At 48.6% G+C, this 21073-nt stretch overlaps 2 protein-coding genes across 2 annotated transcripts in view; one reads left to right on the plus strand and one right to left on the minus strand.

Moving 5' to 3' along the window:
* Positions 1–6594, plus strand: part of LOC138810694 (neuroblast differentiation-associated protein AHNAK) — a 77581-nt gene extending 70987 nt beyond the window's left edge. The window contains exon 6 of the mRNA XM_069997889.1: positions 6246–6594. Coding sequence (XP_069853990.1) covers positions 6246–6253 — 8 coding nt within the window. The 3' untranslated portion in view covers positions 6254–6594. The remainder of the gene's footprint in view (positions 1–6245) is intronic.
* Positions 6595–11406: 4812 nt separating this feature from the next.
* On the minus strand, positions 11407–13828 carry LOC138810693 (uteroglobin-like). The gene is made up of 3 exons (XM_069997886.1): positions 13723–13828; positions 12092–12279; positions 11407–11584 (listed from the first exon to the last, which is right to left on the minus strand). Exons 1-3 carry the CDS (start codon positions 13775–13777, stop codon positions 11504–11506), a joined length of 324 nt encoding a protein of 107 aa, XP_069853987.1. The 5' UTR covers positions 13778–13828; the 3' UTR covers positions 11407–11503.
* Between the last annotated feature and the right edge of the window lie 7245 nt (positions 13829–21073).

Genomic DNA, 21073 nt, shown 5'->3' on the forward strand with positions numbered 1-21073 from the left:
AAAAAAAAGAAAAGAAAAGAAAAAAGAAAGAAAGAGAAGCAATCAGAACCTAGCTGGAGACAGAAAAAGCGACACTGTGGAAATAAATAGGGACGCGGAGAGGCCTTGGGACCCGCCCTTCCCCTCAGTGCTGACATCTTGCAGGGCTCGCGCTGGGCGAGGCACGCTGTCAGCCAGCCCTGCTGCAACCTCCTGGCAGCCAAAGCAGGGAGAAAGGAAAATCTGGAACTCATTGTGTGGTTGTTTCTAATTTCCTTCTGCTTTCGAGATCCTCTTCTAAGGAAAGAACAATGCCTCAAACAGCCAGGCCCAGGCTTCCTTGGCTGGGCCTCTGCCAGCTGTAGAGGTGTGGGTGCCCGGCAGAGCACAATGGGCTGGCACTCACACAGCAGATGGCTTGAGTCTATCCTCTGAGAAACCCTGGGACGGTCAGGATGGAGGCTGGATTGTGTCTCAGTTGATGAAACAAGTCCCACCCACCCTGCTTCAGCCCCAGTATGCATTTGATCTCATTTTATATGTATGCATCTGTATACAGTGCCATTTCTGGGGCTTGAACTCAGGGCCCCGGTGCTGTCTCTTAGCTTTTCTGCTCAAGGGCTAGCATGCTACTGCTTGAGCCACAGCTCCACTTCTACCTTTTGCTGGTTGATTGGAGATGGGAGTCTTACAGACTTTCCTGCCTGGGCTGGTCTCAAACCATAATCCTCAGATCTCAGCCTCTGGTGGAGCTAGGATTATAGGTGTGAGCCACCAGTGCCTGGATCATAAATTTTGTCTTATACTTTCCCTGTTTGCCAAGGAAAGATAGTAGTTGCTTTACCACTAGGATTTTGTTTTGAGGCAGGTGGATGAAGGGAGTCACAGAGCTCTAGCTCAAGACCACACCTAGATCTGCAGTCAAGAGACTGTTCAGTGCCATCCTAGCCAAGCAGCCTGAGGACAGTGGTGGCTCCTTTGGATTTGGCTCAAAGCCCACTGCCTGGGTGGGCCCCGTGCCGAGACTGTCATTTGCACAGGGAAAGCCAGCTGGATTGGGGGACAAGATCCAGGGTGACATCTTGCTATCTTCATACTTGGCTGTTTATTTATTTATTCATTAGTTAGTGGGTTGTAGGGCTTGAACTCAGGGCCTGGACACTGTCCCTGAGCCTCTTTGTTCTCCAGGCTAGCGCTCTACCACTTGAGCCAACAGTGCCACTTCTGGTTTTTGAGTAGTTCATTAGGGATAAGAGTCTTATAGGGACTTTCTGCCAGGGCTGACTTTGAACTGTGATCCTCAGATCTCAGCCCCATGAGTAGCTAGGATGATGGTGACTAGCCACCAGCATCTGGCTCAGTGTTTTTAAATTTGCATGGAAACAATACATAACTGTTAAATATATTCATCACGTACCACCAACATCTTCATGAACACCACATTGCTTGTGGAAATTCTTGGCACAGGCCTTACACAAAACTGTGTCTCCAGGCATGTCTGATGGTTGTGGGTGGGGGGAGGTTAAGCCTTAAGTCGATAAAGAATAATGTATGTTGCCTGTACCTGGTTAAATATACTCCAGAAGCTGGGCACTGGTGCTCACGCCTGTAATGCTAGCTACTCCAGAGGCTGAGATCTGAGGATCTCAGTTTGATGCCAGTCTAGGCAGAAAGGTCTGTGAGATTCTCATCTCCAATTAACCAGCAAAAAGCCAGAAGTGAAGCTGTGACTCAAGTGGTAGAATGCCAGCCTTGAGCAAAAAAGTCAAGCAAGAGCTTGAGACCCTGACATCAGCCCCCACTCCCCCTACCCAAAGGTGCTCCAGGAATGGTATACCACCTCCTCCCACTCTGCTGCTTGGCCAGATGTTCCCCAGATGTTCCTGTCAGCGTCTCTGTCTCTTTCAGAGGACCCAGTGAGGACCTCTGTCAGTCCACACATTCCTCAGGTGTTTAGAACCATGTCCGGTGCTCAGCACATGCTCCAGGAGTGTTAACATCCATTGGAACCTGAGAGGTGTCTTAGTGTTTTCTGTTGCTATAACAACCCAGGTAAATTCTAAAGGAAAGAGGGTCTTGGACAGAATCTACCAAGGTGGAGAAGCAAAAAGAGGGAAGAAGGGGAAGGAAGCACAAAGGCAAGGAAGAGACAGAGGAGAGGCTGGTGTGCTCATGCCAGCCGACTCCTGAGCTATATAATCTAGTACCCTATAAAACAAGCTCTTCCCCGCTGACCTAGTCTAATCTGAGACTGAAGGGATGTTTCTAATCGATATTTCTCTTTATTTTGTTTATATATCAGACATAGACTCTCACTATACGGCTCAGGCTGGCCTTGAACTTTGTGTGTGTGTGTGTGTGTGTGTGTGTGTCTGTCTGTCTGTCTGGTGGCTTGAACTCAGGGTCTGGGTGCTGAGCTTTTTTTTTTACTCATCTAGTACTTTACCATTAGAGCCACAGCTCCACTTCTGGCGGTTTTTGGTAGGTTTAATAGAAAAAAAGAGTCTTGGGGCTGGGAAGGTGGCTCAGTGGTAGAGTGCTAACCTTGAGCTGAAAAGCTGCCCAGAGGTCAAGCCCCACAACTGACCAAAAAAAAAAAAAAAAAAAAAATGGTAAAGAAATAAGAGTCTCACAGATTTTCCTGCCTGGGTTGGCTTTGAACCACAATTCTCAGATCTCAGCCTCCTAAGTAGCTAGGATTACAAGCATGAGCCACCAGTGCTGGGCTGGCTTTAATCCTTCTTAAGCTTCGTGTGTGTGTGTGTGTGTGTGTGTGTGTGTGTGTGTGTGTGTGTGTGTGTGTGTGTGTGTGTGTGTGTGTGTGTGTGCTCGCTCGTGCGCGCGCTGGGATAACAGTTGTCTGTTGCTGGTCCTGGCTTTAACCCAATCTCTAGAGAAAGGCATCTGTCCATTCATGAAGACGGTGTCCTAATGACTCAATCAGATCCTACCAGACTCACACTGTGTTGTTTTTTTTGGGCAGTACTGAGGTTTGAACTCAGGGTGTTGCACTTGCTACACAAGTACTCTATCCCTGAGCCATGCCTCTAGCCATTATCCCTCACCCCTTAAAGGTCTCACTGCCTCTTAATACCTTGACTTTGAAGACCCCCCCTGTCTAGCACACGAGGCACCCGCCCCTCTCTGCCCAGCTCTTACCAGCCTGCCTACTGTCTCCCTTTGGCCAGCTGTGGTCAGGTGGCATGGCTGTCCTTTCCTTCAGATTACAGGACTGCACTAAGATACCATCGTGACATGAGTCATCATGAAATACCCGGATGCAGTTAGGAATCATCTGGGTCCACTAGAGGTTGTGTGTGTGTGTGTGTGTGTGTGTGTGTGTGTGTGTGTGTGTGTGTGTGTGTGTGCTGGAGCCTGGTGCTGGCTCTGGAATGGTGGAAAGGCTGGGTGGGAGTAAGCAACCCTGTGAAGCAATGCTGGGCTCCTGGTGGGACTATGAATTCTGCCCTAGGCCATGGAACTTTGACTTCCTGTTTGGCCTGGCATGTATTCCCCCATATTTTTGGCTCTGACACATCCTCTCCCTCCCCCTCTCAGGATCTGTTTCCTCAACTGCAAAATTGAGGGGGTTGTATGAGATCATATCTGTGGCCTCTTTAACCTCTAAAAAAATGATGATTTTGTCTCCCAGCCCCCCCCCCCCCGCCCTCTTTTCCCCTCAGCCTGTTGGCTTGAGAGCAAGAAGGAGGGGGAAGAGGAGAAGGGGGAAGTGAGCAGGAAGGACAGCCCCTCCCACCCTCAAGAATGGTCCAGGCCAAGACATCAATAGTACAGAGGCTGACATTCCTTGTGTTAGGGAGGAGATAGAGGGAGAAAAGAAAAAGACTGAAAATGCAAATGCATACATTCCCTTACAAATAACACATGTTTGGACATATGAGAGAGAAATTTGAAGGGGAAAATAAAACACATGGCAAAAGATGTTACAAAAGACAGCTCAGAAGAGTGGGCAAGGGCCGAGCGCTGGCTCACGCGCCTGTTTGGTCACTACTCAGGAGGCTGAGATCTGAGCATCTCAGTTAGAAGCCATCCCAGGCAGGAGACTCTTATCTCCAAATAAGCACCAAAAAGCCACAAGTAGAGCTGTGGCTCAAGTGCTAAGCTTGAGCACAAAAGCTCAAAGATAGTGCCTAGGCCCCAGGCCTGGGACACACACACACACACACACACACACACACACACACACACACACAGTTTTCTCTGAGCTTGAGCGCTGGTGGCTCCCAAGACTGACACACACACACACACACACACACACACACACACACACACACACATACACACACACACACACACACACACATACACACACAGAGTCTGCAGAAGCCAGGTGCTGGTAGCTTATGCCTATAATCCTAGCTATTCAGGAGGCTGAGATCTGAGGATCATGGTCCAAAGCCAGCCTGGGCAGGAAAGTCCATGAGATTCTTACCTCCAATTAACTATCAGAAAAATCGTAAGTGGAGCTGTGGCTCCAAGTGGTAGAGCACTGGCCTTGAGCAAAAAGAGGTCAGGGACGACACTCAGGGTCCCGTGTTCAAACCTCAGGACCAACAAAAAAAAAAAAAAAAAAGGAAAAAAGAAAAAAAGAGCACAGGATGGGAAAGATGTGTTGGCGAAATGGTCACAATTGGAAGGGCCTGGAGTGTAGGCTGTGCAGGCCTTAGCATACAAGCCAGTGTTAAGCGTGCTACAGTGTGGAAGTTAATACTCCCCAAAGACCTTGGTCTGCAGGTGGTGCTGGTGAGGGGTGATGGATCTTTACAGGTGGGAAGTCCTTAAATCACCGTGGCGTGTCTGCACCGTGGGACGGTGGGATCCCAGCCCCATCTTTCTCTCTTTTGCTTCCCAGCAAAGGTGAGCGGTGTGTGCCATCACACACACCTCCCCACCATTGCTATCTGTAACCTCTATTGGCGGCCCAAAGCGGCGGGTCTTCTCCACCTTGGACTGGAGCCTCCAAAACATTGTGTGCTCTAGCTGGGAGCCAGGGGCTCACGCCTGTCATCCTAGCTACTCAGGAGGCTGAGGTCTGAGGATCGAGGTTCAAAGCCAGCCTGGGCAGGAAAGTCTGTGAGACTCTTATCTCCAATAAACCACTAGAAAACCAGAAGTGGCACTGTGGCTCAAGTGGTAAAGCACCCGCCTTGAGCCAAAGAGCTGAGGGACAGCGCCCAGGCCCAGAGTTCAAGCCCCACCACTGACACCCCCCAAAAAAAATTGTGTGCTCTGATAAACCTTTTTCCTTCCTTCCTTCCTTCCTTCCTTCCTTCCTTCCTTCCTTCCTTCCTTCCTTCCTTTCTTTCTTCCTTCCTTCCTTTCTTTCTTTCTTTCTTTCTTTCTTTCTTTCTTTCTTTCTTTCTTTCTTTCTTTCTTTCTTTCTTTCTTTCTTTCTTTCTTTGCCAATACTGGGGCTTGAACTCAGAGCTATGTGTTCTCTCAGTTTTGTCTCTCAAGCCTGGCCTCTACCATTTGAGTCACACCTCCACTTCTGGCTTTTTGCTGGTGAATTGGAGATAAAAGTTTCACAGAATTTTCTGCCTGGGATGACTCTGAACCTCAATCCTCAGCTCTCAGCTTCCTGAGTTGCTAGGATGACAGGCGTGAGCCACTGGGACTGGGCCAACTCTTTCTTTCTAACCTATCTCAGCCAGGCATCCGTGGCTCACACCTGTCATCCTAGCAATTCAGGAGGCTGAGATCTGAGGATCAGGGTTCAAAGCCAGCCTGGGCAGGAAGTCTGTGAGACTCTTCAACCAGAAAACTAGAGTGGTCAAGTGGTCAAGCGTTAGCCTTGAGCAAAAGAAGCTCAGGGACAGTGCCCAGGCCCTGAGTTCAAGCCCCATGACTGACAAAAAACACAAAACACAAAACACAAAAAGCAAACCTAGCTTATCTCAGTTATTTCATTATACTAATAGTTGATTTAACACTGGAAGATTATGGTTACTCTTCTTCTCTCTTTCCTGAAATGCCAGCCCCTGTGTGGGACCTGACCTATGGGCAGACATTGGCTTTCCACAAGATTCCTTTCCATCCTTGCTATACAGAAAGTACCAGAGCTACCTCGAACCCACAGCCTCAGTCCCCAAATCTGTCTCCCAACCCAGCTTAGTTTCAATGCTCTCCCAAGCAAGTGGAGAGGACATTTTCTCCCACTAGGCCGAAGTCAGCGGTCTCCTATTGACTGAGAAGAGACGCATGAAGTGTGTTGACTGAAACTCTTTTTTGTTGTTGTTTTACAGGGCCATAGCAATGACCAGGAAGACACCCGCCCCCTCTGAAGGCTGTTTTTGTGACTGTTCTTTGCAGCATTGTTCTAAAAAAGGGAAATTACAGCTTGCTGTGCCAAAGGAAATAAACACCTGCTGTTAAAGGAATATCTTTCCACGAGGTGGCTTTTCAAAGCACTCACGGTTATACCCACGGCTCGTTCTGGACAGAGGCTGGGCAGAGCCTCTACCGTTGTGTTTCTTTGCTTGCAAGGGCGATGGGGCATGTGTGGGCTTGTCACTAGGCTGAGGGGTGGGCCTTCGTACCCTCAGGTGCAGGTGATGATCCATGGATCTATCTAATAAATATTCCTCAAGCATCCTTCTGTGTCAGCCCTGAGGTTTTATTTTTGTTTTGGAGAAAAGGGCCTTATGTTAGGTAGTCCAGGCTGGAGCTCACATTCCTCCCAAATGCTGGGATTACAGGCATGAGCCACTACACTCGGCTATCCCTAGTGGGTTTAGTTCTGTTTTTCTTTCCTGGGTTGTTACGATTTTGCTGGGATGGTTGGCTATAGGCAGGTCACATTTTTGTCATTTGCATATTTTGTTGTTGTCGGTTTTTATTTCTCTTCAATTTTCAGAGTCAGCACAGGGCCGCTGATTCGGCATGACTGACAGAAGAGCCACAGGGAATCTTGGCCCATTCCCCCCTCTTCTGTTGTCTTCTTTGGTCCCTCTCCCCCTCACATCTTTCTCTTTCCTCTGTGTGTGTGTGTGTGTGTGTGTGTGTGTGTGTGTGTGTGTGTGTGTGTGTGTGTGTGTATTGTGTGTGTGTGTATTGGTGCTGAGGTTTGAACTCAGGGCCTTGTGCGCTTGCTTCGTGTTTTCTCTCAATGTTGTCATTCTTGCATTTGGGACACTCTGCCACTTCAAGCTTTTTGCTGGTTAATTGAAGATAAGCATCTCACAAAGTTTTCTGCCCAGACTGCCTTCCACTTGGATCCTCATGTCTCAGCCTTTTGAGTAGCTAGGATTACACAGTGAGCCACTAATGCCTGATTTCCCTTTCTCTTTCCTCTTTGAGTAATCTGAAGAAACAGAAATGTTTGTTTGTTTGTTTGTTTGTTTGTTTGGTCAGTCACGGAGCTTGAACTCAGGACCTGGGTGCTGTCCCTGAGTCTTTTGTTCAAGGTTAGTGCTCTACCACTTTGAGCCACAGCTCCCCTTATGGCCTTTGTTGGTTAACTGGAGATAAGAGTCTCTTGATCTTATCTGCCAAGGCTGGCTTTAAACTTCACACCTCAGATCTCAGCCTCCTGAGTAGCTAGGATTACAGGTGTGACTTACTGGTGCCTGGCTATAGCTTCTGAGACAAAAATTGGAGTGAGAAACCTAAAGGAACCTCTCTAGTTATGTGTCTCAGGGTTCCAAACTTCAGATAGTTTATAAAAGTATCAACATGCGGGACATTGGTGGCCTGTAACCTTAGCTACTTAGGAGATTGAGATCTGAGGATCAAGGTTTGAAGCCATCCTGGGCAGAAAAGTCCCCATGAGACTCTTACCTCCAATTAACCACTCAGAAACTGGAAGTGGAGCTGTGGCTCAAAGTGGTAGAGCACTAGCCTTGTGCAAAAAAGCTCAGGGACAGAGCCCAGGCCCTGAGATCAAGCCCTAGGACCATCACCAACAACAGAAAGTATCCATATGACTTTTGTGGTGGGCTGGACATCCATTTCATTGACGTGATCCAAGAACAAATCCAGGCTGCTAACCCTGGTTGATGGGTGTCAAAGTTGGCAGCCAGTGCTTGCTGAGCTGGATCGATCTGCAGATACTGTTGCTTGCACTTATTCTAGTTTTCTAATTCTAGGTTGTTCATGGAAATATGCTGGGTGGCTAGCTCTTGATGATTCACCCTCACATTATTCTCTGTTGGCATATTTGGTAAACCCTTGGGAAGAATGTCCCCCTAATTACACGTTGCAGGATGCATTGTTGGTGTGGCCCTATCATTTCCAATCGAGGTCTCTTTTATCATCTATCCGAAGCATTTTGAGTAGCAATTGCTCCTTGGTGAATTACTACCCACAGAATCCCCTGGTATTCGTAAACAGCTTGCCTTGGGTCAGCGGTAATCCAAGCATCATTGTATCCACCTCATCTTGATAGAGTTGGTGAGGGCTGGTTTTGCTTCCTCTTCCTGCCTCGTGAGTCATTTAGAGATTTTTTTTTTCCTGCCAGGCTAACCTCGAGTGTCTCACGTGTAAAACAGCAGCTTTTCTGATAATCAGCGTATCGGGGCTGTAAAGAACATGTACTTGTTTTGTGGGTGTTAAAAGGAAGAATGGAGAATGTGGTTCTTTAGGAGTTGAGTGGTAGTGGTGGTGGTATTGGGTAATTGAAGAAAAAAGAAAATCTATCTGGGTCCTGGTGACTCACGCCTGTAATCCTAGCTACTCAGGAGACAGATCTGAAGGTAATGGTTCAAAGCCAGGCCAGGCAGAAAAGTAGGAGAGACTGTTATTTCCCATTAACCACCAAAGGGGGGGGGGGGGCGTTTGCAGAAGTGGAACTGTGGTTCAAGTAATACAGCATTAGCCTTGAGTGGAAGAAAAAGCTCAGGAACAATCTTCAGGACTTCAGTTGAAGTGTCAGAACTGGCACAAAACAAAAACCAAGCCCAAACCCAAAACCCAAATCCAAGAACAACCCACCAAAAAAAAAAACCTCCGATATCTTTCTTGGTGTTAAAGTAGTTCACATGTTTATAGCTTTCTTTCACGCACCTGAAGGCAGACACCTCTGTGACAGCCTTGTACTTCTTTTTAGCCTGAGTTATCTGCATTGTATTTGCCCAAGGTAAATATTTCTCTAGCTGTGAACAGGTCATTAAAATTCTGAACCTTTTATGGCCCTGGATCCTTATCGTTGAAATAATACTCAGTGAGGTGGACAGTCCACCTGGAGGCAAAGGTATGTGCCTGTCAGATGACCTGGATGCAGAAGAATTTCAGGCCCTGGAAGTCAGGGAGTTGGGGGTGAGGGGTGGGGAGAAGATGCCAGCTCCAGAGCCCCACCTGATACAAAGAATGTCTTTTGAAATTGCCAGTCCCCCCCTGACCTGCCCTAGAATTTTTACAATTCCAGTCCCTCCTTCTCGACAGACAATGAAGGGTGGGGTGTGGCTGCTTTACAGTTTGTGTGTTTTTTGGTTGTTGTTGGGGGGCGGGGGTAGGTGAAATGTTCTCCTTCGTATCTATTAGTTAGTTTCCTGGCTCTGGGGAATCCTGATTTAGTTGGGGGATCCCATCACCCCTCAGGAGGCGTGGGGAGGAGCTGGGGTCTGCACTCTGGGTTGGTATTGTGCAAATGACTGTTGAGTAAACAATCAAATGGGGGTTACTATGTTGTGATTTGCGCTTCAAGACTTTAAAAACCAGGCAGGTGGAGGTCAAAGGTCAGTTGCCAGCTCCTCTCAATCCTGAGGGGCCATCTCCTGGTTTGATTCTGTTCTACTTGCCCTTGGAAGCTTCTGGGAATGGAATTAAAGCAAATTAAAAAAAATAATAATAACATGTCATGCAGGTCCCTGTTTTTCCTCAGAATTCTAATTTCATAAAAGCTTCAAAAATCAAATTAAGAGAAAAAAAGGTAGAGGACACAAGATATCTTAGAAGTCAAGTTGGAGGTAGGTGCACATTTAGAGGCCCTGAGCCGGACAAGGTCAAGGCTGCCAGACAGTGTGGTCGACACTGCCCCCTGGTGGCCTCCATGCTCAGGGCAGGCACGGCCCTACCCTCCCACGTGGCTTCTTGGAGATGGCCAAGCTGGCCAACCCGCTGGGCAGGCTCTTCTAGAGGTTGCCTCCTTCCTTCCTTCCCTCCCTTTGCTCCACCCCACTTCCATCCTTACTCCCCCCCAGAGACTGGAGATGGGTGTGGCTTGATCAGGGGGCTGACTCTCACCAGACAGGAGCTGGGTTGGTTGTTTGTTGTTTGGTTGTTTTTTTGGTGTGTGGGGGGGTGCGGGAATCTTTAGGACAAGTTGTATTTGCACATTTTACTTTAGAGCCACTTATAACGTGTGTTTATTTCGGTGCCATTCCTGAGGGTTGAGCTCCAGACCTGAGTGCTGTCCCTTAGCTTTAAAAAAAATTTTTTTTTTTTTTGCTCTAGGCTAACACTCCTCTACTACTTGAGCCAGAGCTCCATTTCTGGCTTTTGGATGATAAATCAGAGATAAGAACTCACAGACTTTCCTGCAATCCTCAGATTTCAGTGTCCCGAGTAGCTAGGATTGCATGCGTGAACTGCCAGCATCAGATTGAAAGTAATATCTCATCTCTATCTCTCTCCTACCATCTCGATATCTATATATTAGCAGCTGATGTTTGGCCTGTACACAAAGCCTGAAATGGGAAAGCTTGGGCTTTAAAAAGTCTGTGGGTAGGAGAGGTGGGTGGAAGGGGTTGGAATAGATCAGAATCCCCGTGGCGGCACACTAGGTCAGCAGGGAGCCCGCTCCACCGTGCTGGAGTTGTGGCAGTCTGGGACTGTAGTGGGGCCTGTGCTCATGGGGGAGAGGATGACTTGAAGCTGCCCCCATTGACTGGAGAGGGAAGTGTTAAGGGATGGCCCTGAGGCTTCTGACAGACCAGGCGACAGGAGAGGGTGGAGGGTGGTGGCTAGAACTGGGTGAGACTCAGGGCCAGGCTGGAGATGGGAAGCCTGCTAGACTCCCAGATGTGGAGGAGTGGTTAGATCTAGCAGGAGGGGGCTTGAGCTCTTTGCATAGCAGGTATCAGAAACAGAAGAAAGGAATTTGCGGGGAGGCTTCTGAGCTTTCTTCTGGGGTTCAAGGGCAGAACTCATTTGCTTTTTTTTTGGTGCTAGTCCTGGGGCTTGAACTCATGGCCTAGGTGCTGTCCCTGAGCTTTTCTGCTCAAGGCTAGTGTTCTATCACTTGAGACACAGTACCAAGTCTAGATTTTTGGGGGGTGATTAATTGAAGAGCCTCACAGACTTGACCTCCCCCTCCCCCAACCCCCCCCAGCCCAGGCTGGCTTTGAACCACGATCCTCAGATCTCAGCCTCCTGAGTAGCTCTTCTATATGTTGCTGTATTTCTTAGCCAGGCTGTAACAAGCCTCCCCTCTTAGGCAGGTAAATGAGAAGATGGAAGACAAGCCGGTGGAGATGCTTGTGTTTTATTGAAGAGAGCACAGGCAAGTGTGTGTGGGGGGGGAGGGGATGGAGGTCAAGGTGACAATGACAGGGACTTTTGGCCATTAGGCATCTTTGCCTTTGACACTCCCTGGGCTTTGGGCTCCTATGTCAGATGCACATAGTGGGCTTTTTAATATATTGTCCTAAAAGAAAGAAACAAAAACATTAATAGTAGATTTCACACAGACACTGGGTCAGAGAAACATTTGAACTGAGGAGGTATAGTCAACTCTGGGAAGAATTAAGAGTATGAGGGCTTGGTGCTTTCCTCAAAGGCATCAAGAAAAAAAAAATCTATCTAGGGTCCAGTGGCTCACTCCCATACGCCTAGCTCTAACTTAGGCTGAGAACTGAACATTGCTGTTCAAAGCCAGTGCAGGCAGGAAAGTCTCTGTGACTCTTATCTCCAATTAACTATCAAAAACACTGAACTATGGCTGTGGCTCAAATGGTAAAGCAGCAGCCTTGAGTGAAAAAGGTCAGGTCCAGAGTGCAGGTCTTGAGTTCAAGCCCTAGGACTGGCCCCCAAACCAAAACCAAAAAATCCCCACCAACAAGCACAACAAAAGCTAAAGCTGCTGGAGTGGTATATCATGCCTGTAACTCCAGCCCTGGCTCTACGGCCACCGAGTGTGAAGGAGGCTGCTTACCGCCAGCTTCATGACGTTGGATCGGGTCTCCTGGGGGAGCGTGTCCACCAGCTTCTTCATCTGGAGGGCTGAGTCCAAGATGGCTTGCTCGGGGTGGAAAGGCTTCAGGGAGCCTTCATAACTCGAGAGGGTGCCCAGGAGGAATTTCTCAAAGGCATATAGAAATCTCGGGCAGATCTCTGCAGAAGCTAGAGGACAGGAAAGACAAAACATGAAGCCAGGACCTTTCCCAAGCTCGCTGCCAGTTCTCTGTCAGATGCAAACAGCTGGGGCCAATCAGGAAGAGATAGATGATGATGATGATGATGATGATGATGATGATGATGATGATGATGATGATGATGATTGTCGGTCATGGAGCTTGAACTCAGGGCCTGAGCACTGTTCCTGAGTATTTTTGTTCAAGGCTAGTGCTCTATTTTGAGCCATAGCATCACTTCTGGTTTTCTGGGGGTTAATTGGCGTCTCACGGACTTTCTTACCTGGGTTGGCTTTGAACTGGGATCCTCAGATCCTCCTGCATAGCTAGAATGACAGGCACAAGCCACCAGTGCCTGGCTGAAGTTTTGCTTTGTTTTGTTGTTTAATAGCAATCATATTTTCAACTTGGATTGGAAGAAACAGAGTGGAAAAGAGCTAGAGACCCCCCATTTCCTAAAAGACTGGATACATGGGGGAGATATGACCGCCCTTCCTCCCTCCCTCCCTCCACTCCTTCATTTCCCATTCATTTCTTCTTAGAGACGGCAACAATTACTCTTTCTGGAATATTCCTTTCTCTTCAGAATAAAGGGTTTCTTTGAAGAACATGAGTCTCAGCATCTCCTCTTCTAGACTCCCCCCCACCCCCCGCCCCTCACGTTAAGACTAACAGCAAGAATTGGCTGGAGGGCTGGGAATGTGGCTTAGTGGTAGAGTGCTTGCCTAGCATGCATGAAGCCTTGGGACAGTGCCCAGGCTATGAGTTCAAGCCCCAGGACTGGCAAAGAAAAAAAAAAAAGAGTTGGGTGGAGACCCCAAACCTGGAGGCTGAGTCAGTGTTTCTTGACTTCCCAGGCCTGTCCTGGTCTAGACATTGGGGCAATCCCTGTTCCTAGAAGCGCATGCCTCTGATCCCCTCCATGAGTTCTTCCAGTCTTTCTGATCCCCTGAAATTCTTTTCTTTCTTTCTTTCTTTTTTTTTTTTGCCAGTCCTGGGGCTTGAACTCAGGGCCTGGGCGCTGTCTCTGAGCCATTCTGTGCTCAAGGCTAGCGCTCTACCACTTGAGCTACAGTGCCCCTTCCAGCCTTTTCTGTTCATGTGAGTCTGAGGAATCGAACCCAGGGCTTCATGCATGCTAGGCAAGCACCTTACCACTAAGCCACCTTCCTAGCCCCTCCCCTGAAATTCTTATTTGCGCTACTAGGGTCTGAACTCAAGGCTTCAGGGTTGCTAGGAAGGCCCTTCACCGCTGAGCCACGCCTCCACCCAGTCCATACTCTCTGGAATTCTTTCCCTATCTCCTAACAGCTTGCTGCTTTCCCCAAGACCCAGGATGGACGTGGTCATCAGACCCAGAGTTCTGGGAATCAGCATTTGGGGTCCCCCCTCGGCCCACCCCTTCACTGGGAGAGGGGACCTGGGCACTCACCAGAGCTGCAGCACATGGCTAGGGCAGCCAGGGCAAGGACGGTGGCCAGCTTCATGGCGGAAGGCTGGGGAGGCGCTGGCTGTGTGGAGCTGGAGGTCCTGGGGCACCCATGGCTCCAGGCATCTTCTTATATGCTCCAGGGTGGCATGGGAAGGCAGGGGTGGGGGGCGGGGGCAGGGGCAAGGCCCACTTAGGAGATGGAATTATTTGCTTGGGCATCTGCTTTGTGGAATAAGTAAATATTTTCATTTCTCAATCCAGTTTCTGATGTCCTTGAAACTGAGCTCCCACAATGGGCCCCTTGGGAGAAAGCTCAGGTACCCCCTTCTCTAGAAGGCAGCAGGGGGGGCCTGAGCCAGGGGACCCAACTCACTGGCCCTCCAAGGAAGGACCTTAGGCCGTGATGGTCTTGATTCTCAGGGCATCACTGTAGTCAGGCTCCGGGGAGACTTGGACTAAAGTATGTGGACAAATAAAAGACTTTTCCAGACCCCAAGTCTTCAGCCAGACACTGCTAGTTCACGCCTGTCATCTTAGTTACCCAGGAGGCTGGGATCTGAAGGGCACAGTTGGAAGCCAGCCCAGGGAGGAAAGTCTGTGAGATTCTTACCTCCAGTTAACCAGCAAAAAACTGGAAGTAGGGCTGTGGCTCAAATGGTAGAGTGCCAGCCTTGAGCAAAAAAAAAACAAAAAAAAACAAAAAAAAACTGAGAGCAAGAGGCCCTGAGTTAAGTGTACACACACACACACACACACACACACACACACACACACACACACACACGACCCAATGAAGCCACAATGCTGAGCCCAGGCTGGTCCTGTTCCCATCCTGAACTCTGTCCTCCATTTCTGCCTTTCTGCTGGCCAAAGGCAAAAACACTTTACAGTCCTCATCTCTCTTAACCTCTGAATGACCTTTATTTCTCTTTGACCCTCTCCTTTTTTGATCCTGTATTTCCCCTGGGTTCCCATGCTCAATTCTTTCCCGTGGTCCCTCCTCTGGCCTTATTCTTACCCTTCTTATTCTTTCTTGATGTTGACTTTTTCTTTTTTCAGTTGTTTTTATAAGGGTAGTGTACAGAGCGGTTACAGTTACATAAGTCAGGTAACGAGTGCATTGGCTTTTACTAGTGGTTCTGAAGTGTTGGCTGTTCTCAGCTTTCTCCCTTCCTTCTCCAGTGCTCCTGTTTTAGAACCACCTGGCCCCGCCTGATTGAAGCCTGCTCCTTGGTCTTGCAGCTACCAATCAGAGGTCAGGAGTTGATCTTCCCACCAAGCCCACCAAAGTCATCCTGTCCTGCCTGGTGGCCAGATGAAATTCAAGTTCAACTTGCAAGGCCCTTGGCCCCTTGGCCTCTGTCTGCCCTTTGAACTTCACCCCCAGTGCCTCGCATGGCGTTTGATGTTTTCTTAAAGTATTTGTATATTTGAGAACATTCTAGATTTTCTTCTTTCTACCTTTTCACAAACTAAGTCTCATTCTTGGATGATGAATTTCTTGTCCATTTCTTTAAATCTATTTGAACTTGAAGATTCAGTCAATTGTCCATCTTTTTTTGGGGAGGGGGTTGATTGTGGGGCTCAAACCTGGGCACTGTCCCTCAGCTCTTCAGCTCAAGGCTAGCACTCTACCACTCGAGCCACAGTGCCACTTCTGGTTTTCTGGTGGTTTATTGGAGATAAGAGTCACATGGACTTTCCTGCCTGGACTGGCTTTGAACCACAGTCCAAAAATCTCAGGCTCCTGAGTAGCTAGGATTACAGCCGTGAACCACCAGCACTGAGCTTTCTCCCTTTATTTTTTTCTCCAGGTTAGTGTTTTGTCACACCTTCACTTCTGTTGTGTGTGTGTGTGTGTGTGTGTGTGTGTGTGTGTGTGTGTGTGTGTGTTTCTTTTGCTGCTTAATTGGAGATAAGAGTCTCATGGACTTTTCTGTCCAGACTGGCTTTGCACCAAGATCCTCAGTTCTCAGCCTCCTGAGAAGCTAGGATTACAGGCGTGAGCTACGGGTGCCTGGCAGCTGACATCCAGTTCTGTACTCAAAACTCCACCTCAGCACCTGCTTTCCTAATGCAGCAACCCATGGCAGGGACAGGACAATGGAGCGGTCACACCCCAGTTCTTGTCATTGTGGGGTTGACAAACAAGTAAATAAGTAAATGAAATAATTACAGTTGCCATGCTTGCTAGGGAGGGACTGAGCAGGTGCTTGGTTAGAAAAGATCTATTTAGATGATGGAATTAGTCCAACCTTTGTGAATGGGTGGCTGTATTCGAGGCCACAGAAGATTCTAGAAAGAGGAAACACCCAGCACAGAGGACCTAAGGTGGGAATGCCCTAGGCATCCACGAACTGGAGGTTTAGGACCTACAGGGGCTCTGTACACATTACAGGGAAGGCAGTGGTAGGAGGATTGAGAGTTTGAGGCCATCTCAGGCAGAGTTAGCAAAATTCAAGTTAAAAAATAAAATACAGGGCTGGGAAGGTGGCTCAGTGGTAGAGCGCTTGCCTCGCATGCATGAGGCCCTGGGTTCAATTCCTCAGCACCACATAAGCAGAAAGAGAAAAGCTAGGAAATGGTGCTGTGGCTCAAATGGTAGAGCGCTAGCCTTGAGCTGAAGAGCTGAGGGACAGCGCCCAGGCCCAGAGTTCAGTCCCACGACCAACCAAAAAAAAAAAAAAAGAAGAAGAAAGAAAAAGAAAAAGATTTAGTGGCTCAAGTAGTAAAGCACTTGTCTAGCATGCCCAACGTTCTATAGTGTGTGTGTGTGTTTATTTATTGTTTATTTATTTATTTGCTAATCTTTTTTGTGTGTGTCAGTTCTAGGGCTTGAACTCAGGGCCTGGGCACTGTCCCTGAGCTCTTTTGCTCAAGTCTAGCACTCTACCACTTTGAGTCACAGCTCTACTTCCAGATTTTGAGTGTTTAATTGGAGTAAGAGTCTTCCTGTGACTTCTCTGCCCCAGCTGGCTTTGAACTAGGCTGAGTACCTAGGATGACAGGCGTGATTCACCAGCATCCAGCCCACAGGCTTTTAAAATTTTTTTTTCTTAAATAGAGTCTATGGAACCCAGGCTGGCCTTGTAACTACATAGTTAGCTTAGTCTGGTCTTGACCTCATGATCCTCCTGCCTCAATTTACTGGGTGCTGGCATTACAAGGGTACACCACAATGCCCAACTTCTCAAAGGGACTTAATCAGGGAGTGAAGTGCTCTGACTTCCATCTGTTGAGGTGACCCTGAGTTGGGAATTGGGGTTCATGGGAAACCTTGGGAAGAACAGGGCTGGGAGTGGGAACAGGGAAGCCTTCAGCAGATGGGCGGGTGCTCAGAGAGAACTCTCACTGCGTGCCTTTCTCCACCCGTGGGTTCACAGTGCTCACTGCACGGTGTTCTTTCAAATCTTTTCTTGTGCCACTCCTTTTCACTTGACTGATCTCCTGCAGGGCTGTGGCCTTCGAGAGCAAGCAGTACTGGCTAAGCAGGAATTCCTGGGATGAATTGATGAGCGAAGCCGTTGAGTTATGTGCTATCTGGGGTGGCACGGGCAGATAGTCCCACTTAGAGACGACTTAATGTGGTTGCAAAGAGCACAGGTTGGGAAAGTAGTTGCTGTGAATGAATTGCCCTGTGATCACACCGAGGAATACTATACAGCTGGGTAGACAGATGAGGAAGGAAGATCTGAACTGTTGATGAAAGGCTCACCCAGGCAGACTTGGAAAGGACATAGAAAAAAAAATTGCTGGACATTGGTGGCTCACGCCTGTAATCCTAGCTACTAGGGAGGCTGAGATTTGAGGATCACGGTTCAAAGCCAGCCCAGGCAGGGAAGTCCACAAGACTCTTATCTCTAATTAGCTACTAGAAAACTGGAAGTAGCACTGTGGCTCAAGTGGTAGTCTTGAGCTGAAGAGTTGAGGGACAGTGTCCAGGCCCAGAGTTCAAGCCCCATGACCAACCAGAAAAAAAAAAAAAAGTCTCATGGCCTTTCCTGCCAGGGCTAGCTTTATACCTTGATCCTCATACTTTGAAATAGCTAGGATGACAAGCCTGAGCCACTAGTTCCTGGTTCTTTTTTTTTTTTTCTTTTTAAGACCATACAGTTCTGACACATGCTAGCTACCATGTGGGTGAAATTTGATCTGATACGAAGTAGAAAAAGCTAGTCACAAAAAGAGAAATATTACCAGGCATTAGTGGCTCATACCTGTAATCCTAGCTACTCAGGAGGCTGAGATCTGAGGATCATGGTTCAAAACCAGCCCCAGCGGGAAAGTCCATAAGACTCTTATCTCCAGTGAACTACCCAGAAAACCGGAAGTGGCAGTGTGGCTCAAGTGGTAGAGCGCTCACCTTGAGCTGAAGAGCTCAGGGACAGCATCCAGGCCCAGAGTTCAAGCCCCATAACTGATAACAACAACAAAAACCCCAGAACAAAAAACATGATCCTTCCCATCTCTACCTCCAGGGTAGTTAGAAATACAAGTATTTCTTTCTCCTGCCATGCAGACTGCAAGACTCAAGGTACTTCTCTGACTCCTCGCAGAAAAGTATTGATCAAGGCTGGTATTACAGGCATGAGTCTCCATCTGCCCTACAAGGGTGTCTTCCTGCAAGTGCCACAGCTCCCTGGCTGTGCAGAGAATGGCTGAATGAGTGTCATCACGACAAGTCCAGCTCTTGAAACCCAACTCTCTCTAGGGAAGTCTGCAGGCCATCTTCCAAGGCCGTGTTATGGGAAGCAGTGGCTCCTGCCCTTGTTTCTGCCACTTCCCTGCCAAGTCTCCTCTCTAACTCTCTTGTTCCTCTGCATTCACTCCTGGGTCTTCTTTTCCTTCACTTCTTCCATCCTTCTTCCTTTCCCTTCCCTCCCAAGAGGCCTCTGGCTCATCACCCTCCTTCCTACATGATGGCTTCCTAGGCCCAGCTGGTGAAGGTTGGAGATCCATCTTGGGCCTTAGTAGGACCATTATTGGCCACCGGCCAAATGTCCCGAGCTGTTCCAGGCCCTGGGAGAGCCCTGCTGGCAGCGGTGAGTCTCTTCTCTCCTCGGCCCAAGAGCCTGCAAAGCCTCCTCTGCTTCCTTTGCCCTCTCCCAAGAAATGTATTTGTCGAGGCTCTGAGCAGAGAACTTCTTAAACTTGAACACAGAGCTGTGTGCTGGTGGCTCCTAGCTCCTCAGGAGCTGGGCTCTGAGGATCAAGACAAGTCCATGAGACTCTTACCTCCCATTAACCAGCAAAAAGCCAGAAAACAAGATGTGGTTCAAGGGGTAGAGCGCTAGGCTTGAGTGAAAAAGCAAAGCAGGAGCTTGATCCTGAGTTCAAGCCTCAGTACTGGCACAAAACAAAACAGTAGTTTATTGGAGGTATGGCTCATGGATTTCCTGCCTGGGCTGGCGTTGAACTGTGATCCTCAGATCTCAGCCTCCTGAGTAGCTAGGATGACAGGCGTGAGCCACCAGTACCTGACATCAATTTTTTTTTGGGGGGGGGAATCCGGTCGTGGGGCCTGAACTCTGGGCCTGGGCGCTGTCCCTCAGCAATTCAGCTCAAGGCTAGCACTCTACCACTTGAATCACAGTACCACTATTGGCTTTTTTCTTTTTTCTTATGTGGTGCTGAGGAATCGAACCCAGGGCCTCAAACATGCAAGGCAAGCACTCTACCACTGAGCCACCTTCCCAGTCTCACCTGACATCAATTTTTATTTTATTTATTTTTGTGCCCATCCTGGGGCTTGAACTCAGGGCCTGAACACTGTCCCTGAGCTTCTTTTGCTCAAGGCTAGTGCTCTACCACTTGAGCCACAGCCCCACTTCTGGCTTTTTTGAGTAATTTATTGGAGATAAGAGTCTCATGGACTTTCCTGCTTCAAACCACAATCCTCAGATCTCAGCCTCTTGAGTAGCTAGGATTACAGGTGTGAGCCACCGGCACCTGGCTCAACTTTAATTATTACAGAATATTGCTTTGCGTAGATGAATGCATGCAATTTAGCTCACCAGTACCTCATTTCCACTCTTTCTGCCATTGCAAATCACTTAGTGTATACTTCCTTGCAACCTGGGAGCTCCTTTTGTAGGAGAGCTGCATGGATTTTGGACCCTCCTAGCCTTTGTTGGTAAGGATTTCCAAAGCCTGGAAGCCAATCTCTTCCAACTGCAGTGGGGGGAGGGGGGCTGCTGTTGGAGGTGACAGATGCAGGGAGGGCATCACAGGCAGGGGATGGCAACTTGTTTTGATCTTCACAGAGATCTTGGTTGTTTTCTCAGTTCGTCACTCAGCCCTCAGCACATCTGGCCAGCACATGTGTGTCTTTGCAGGCTACAGTGTGACATTCTGTATTTGCACATGATCCTTCAGTTACAAGATTGTACACAGGCGTATGTGCAGTGACAGGGGCTTTCTTTCTTTCTTTCTTTCTTTCTTTTGTCAGTCCTGGGGCTTGAACTCAGGGCCTGGGCGCTGTCCCTCAGCTCTTCAGCTCAAGGCTGGCCCTCTGCCACTTAAGCCACAGCACCCCTTCTGGCTTTTTCTGTTTATGTGGTACTGTGGTACTAAGGAATCGGACTCAGGGCTTCATGCATGCTAGGCCAGCACTCTACCACTAAGCCACATTCCCAGCCCCTTTTGGGGGAGGGAGGGGGACTTTCTGGTTCTGCAGCTGGATGGATTCAGGGAGAGCAGGGGCAGGCTTTGACAAGCTGCAGATCTGGGCGTTTTCACGTGTTCCCAGCCAGGCAGGTGCTGTGTTCTCAGAAGGACTGAGTGTCCCTCTCTCCGCTCCCTCTCAGGACAGAGCTGAAAGTGGGGCTGAGGTGCCCCCTCCCCCCCCCCCCCCCCCCGCAGGACAGGCAGGTTCTTTTGTTTTGGGTTAACCTTCCTAGTAGGGTGTGGACCCTGAAACCCATGGACGGCCCTGCTCTTCAGGGAGGAAACTGGTTCCCCTCCATTTTTGAGGCTTACTCTGGGGATTTGGGCAGAAGTGGCAGAGCATCCCCATTCACTTCTTGACCTTTCTCAGGATGAATGCTCATTTGAATGCTTTTTTTTTTTTTTTTTTTTTGCCAGTCCTGGAGCTTGAACTCAAAGCCAGACACTGTCCCTTGGCTTTTTTCCTCAAGGTTGATGCTCTACCACTTGAGCCATAGCTCCAAAAATCAAATGTATTTTTGCTCTCACCTCTTCCTTTTACTTAAACGGATAGAGATTTGGTCATGGTGATTTTTTTTTTTTTTTTTTTTGTCGGTCGTGGGGCTTGAACTCTGGGCCTGGGCGCTGTCCCTCAGCTCTTCAGCTCAAGGCGAGCGCTCTACCACTTGAGCTACAGCGCCACTTC

The sequence above is a fragment of the Dipodomys merriami genome, unplaced genomic scaffold (assembly GCF_024711535.1).
Source record: "Dipodomys merriami isolate MVZ:Mamm:240054 unplaced genomic scaffold, mDipMer1.0.p SCAF_505, whole genome shotgun sequence".
Classification (NCBI taxonomy): domain Eukaryota; kingdom Metazoa; phylum Chordata; class Mammalia; order Rodentia; family Heteromyidae; genus Dipodomys; species Dipodomys merriami.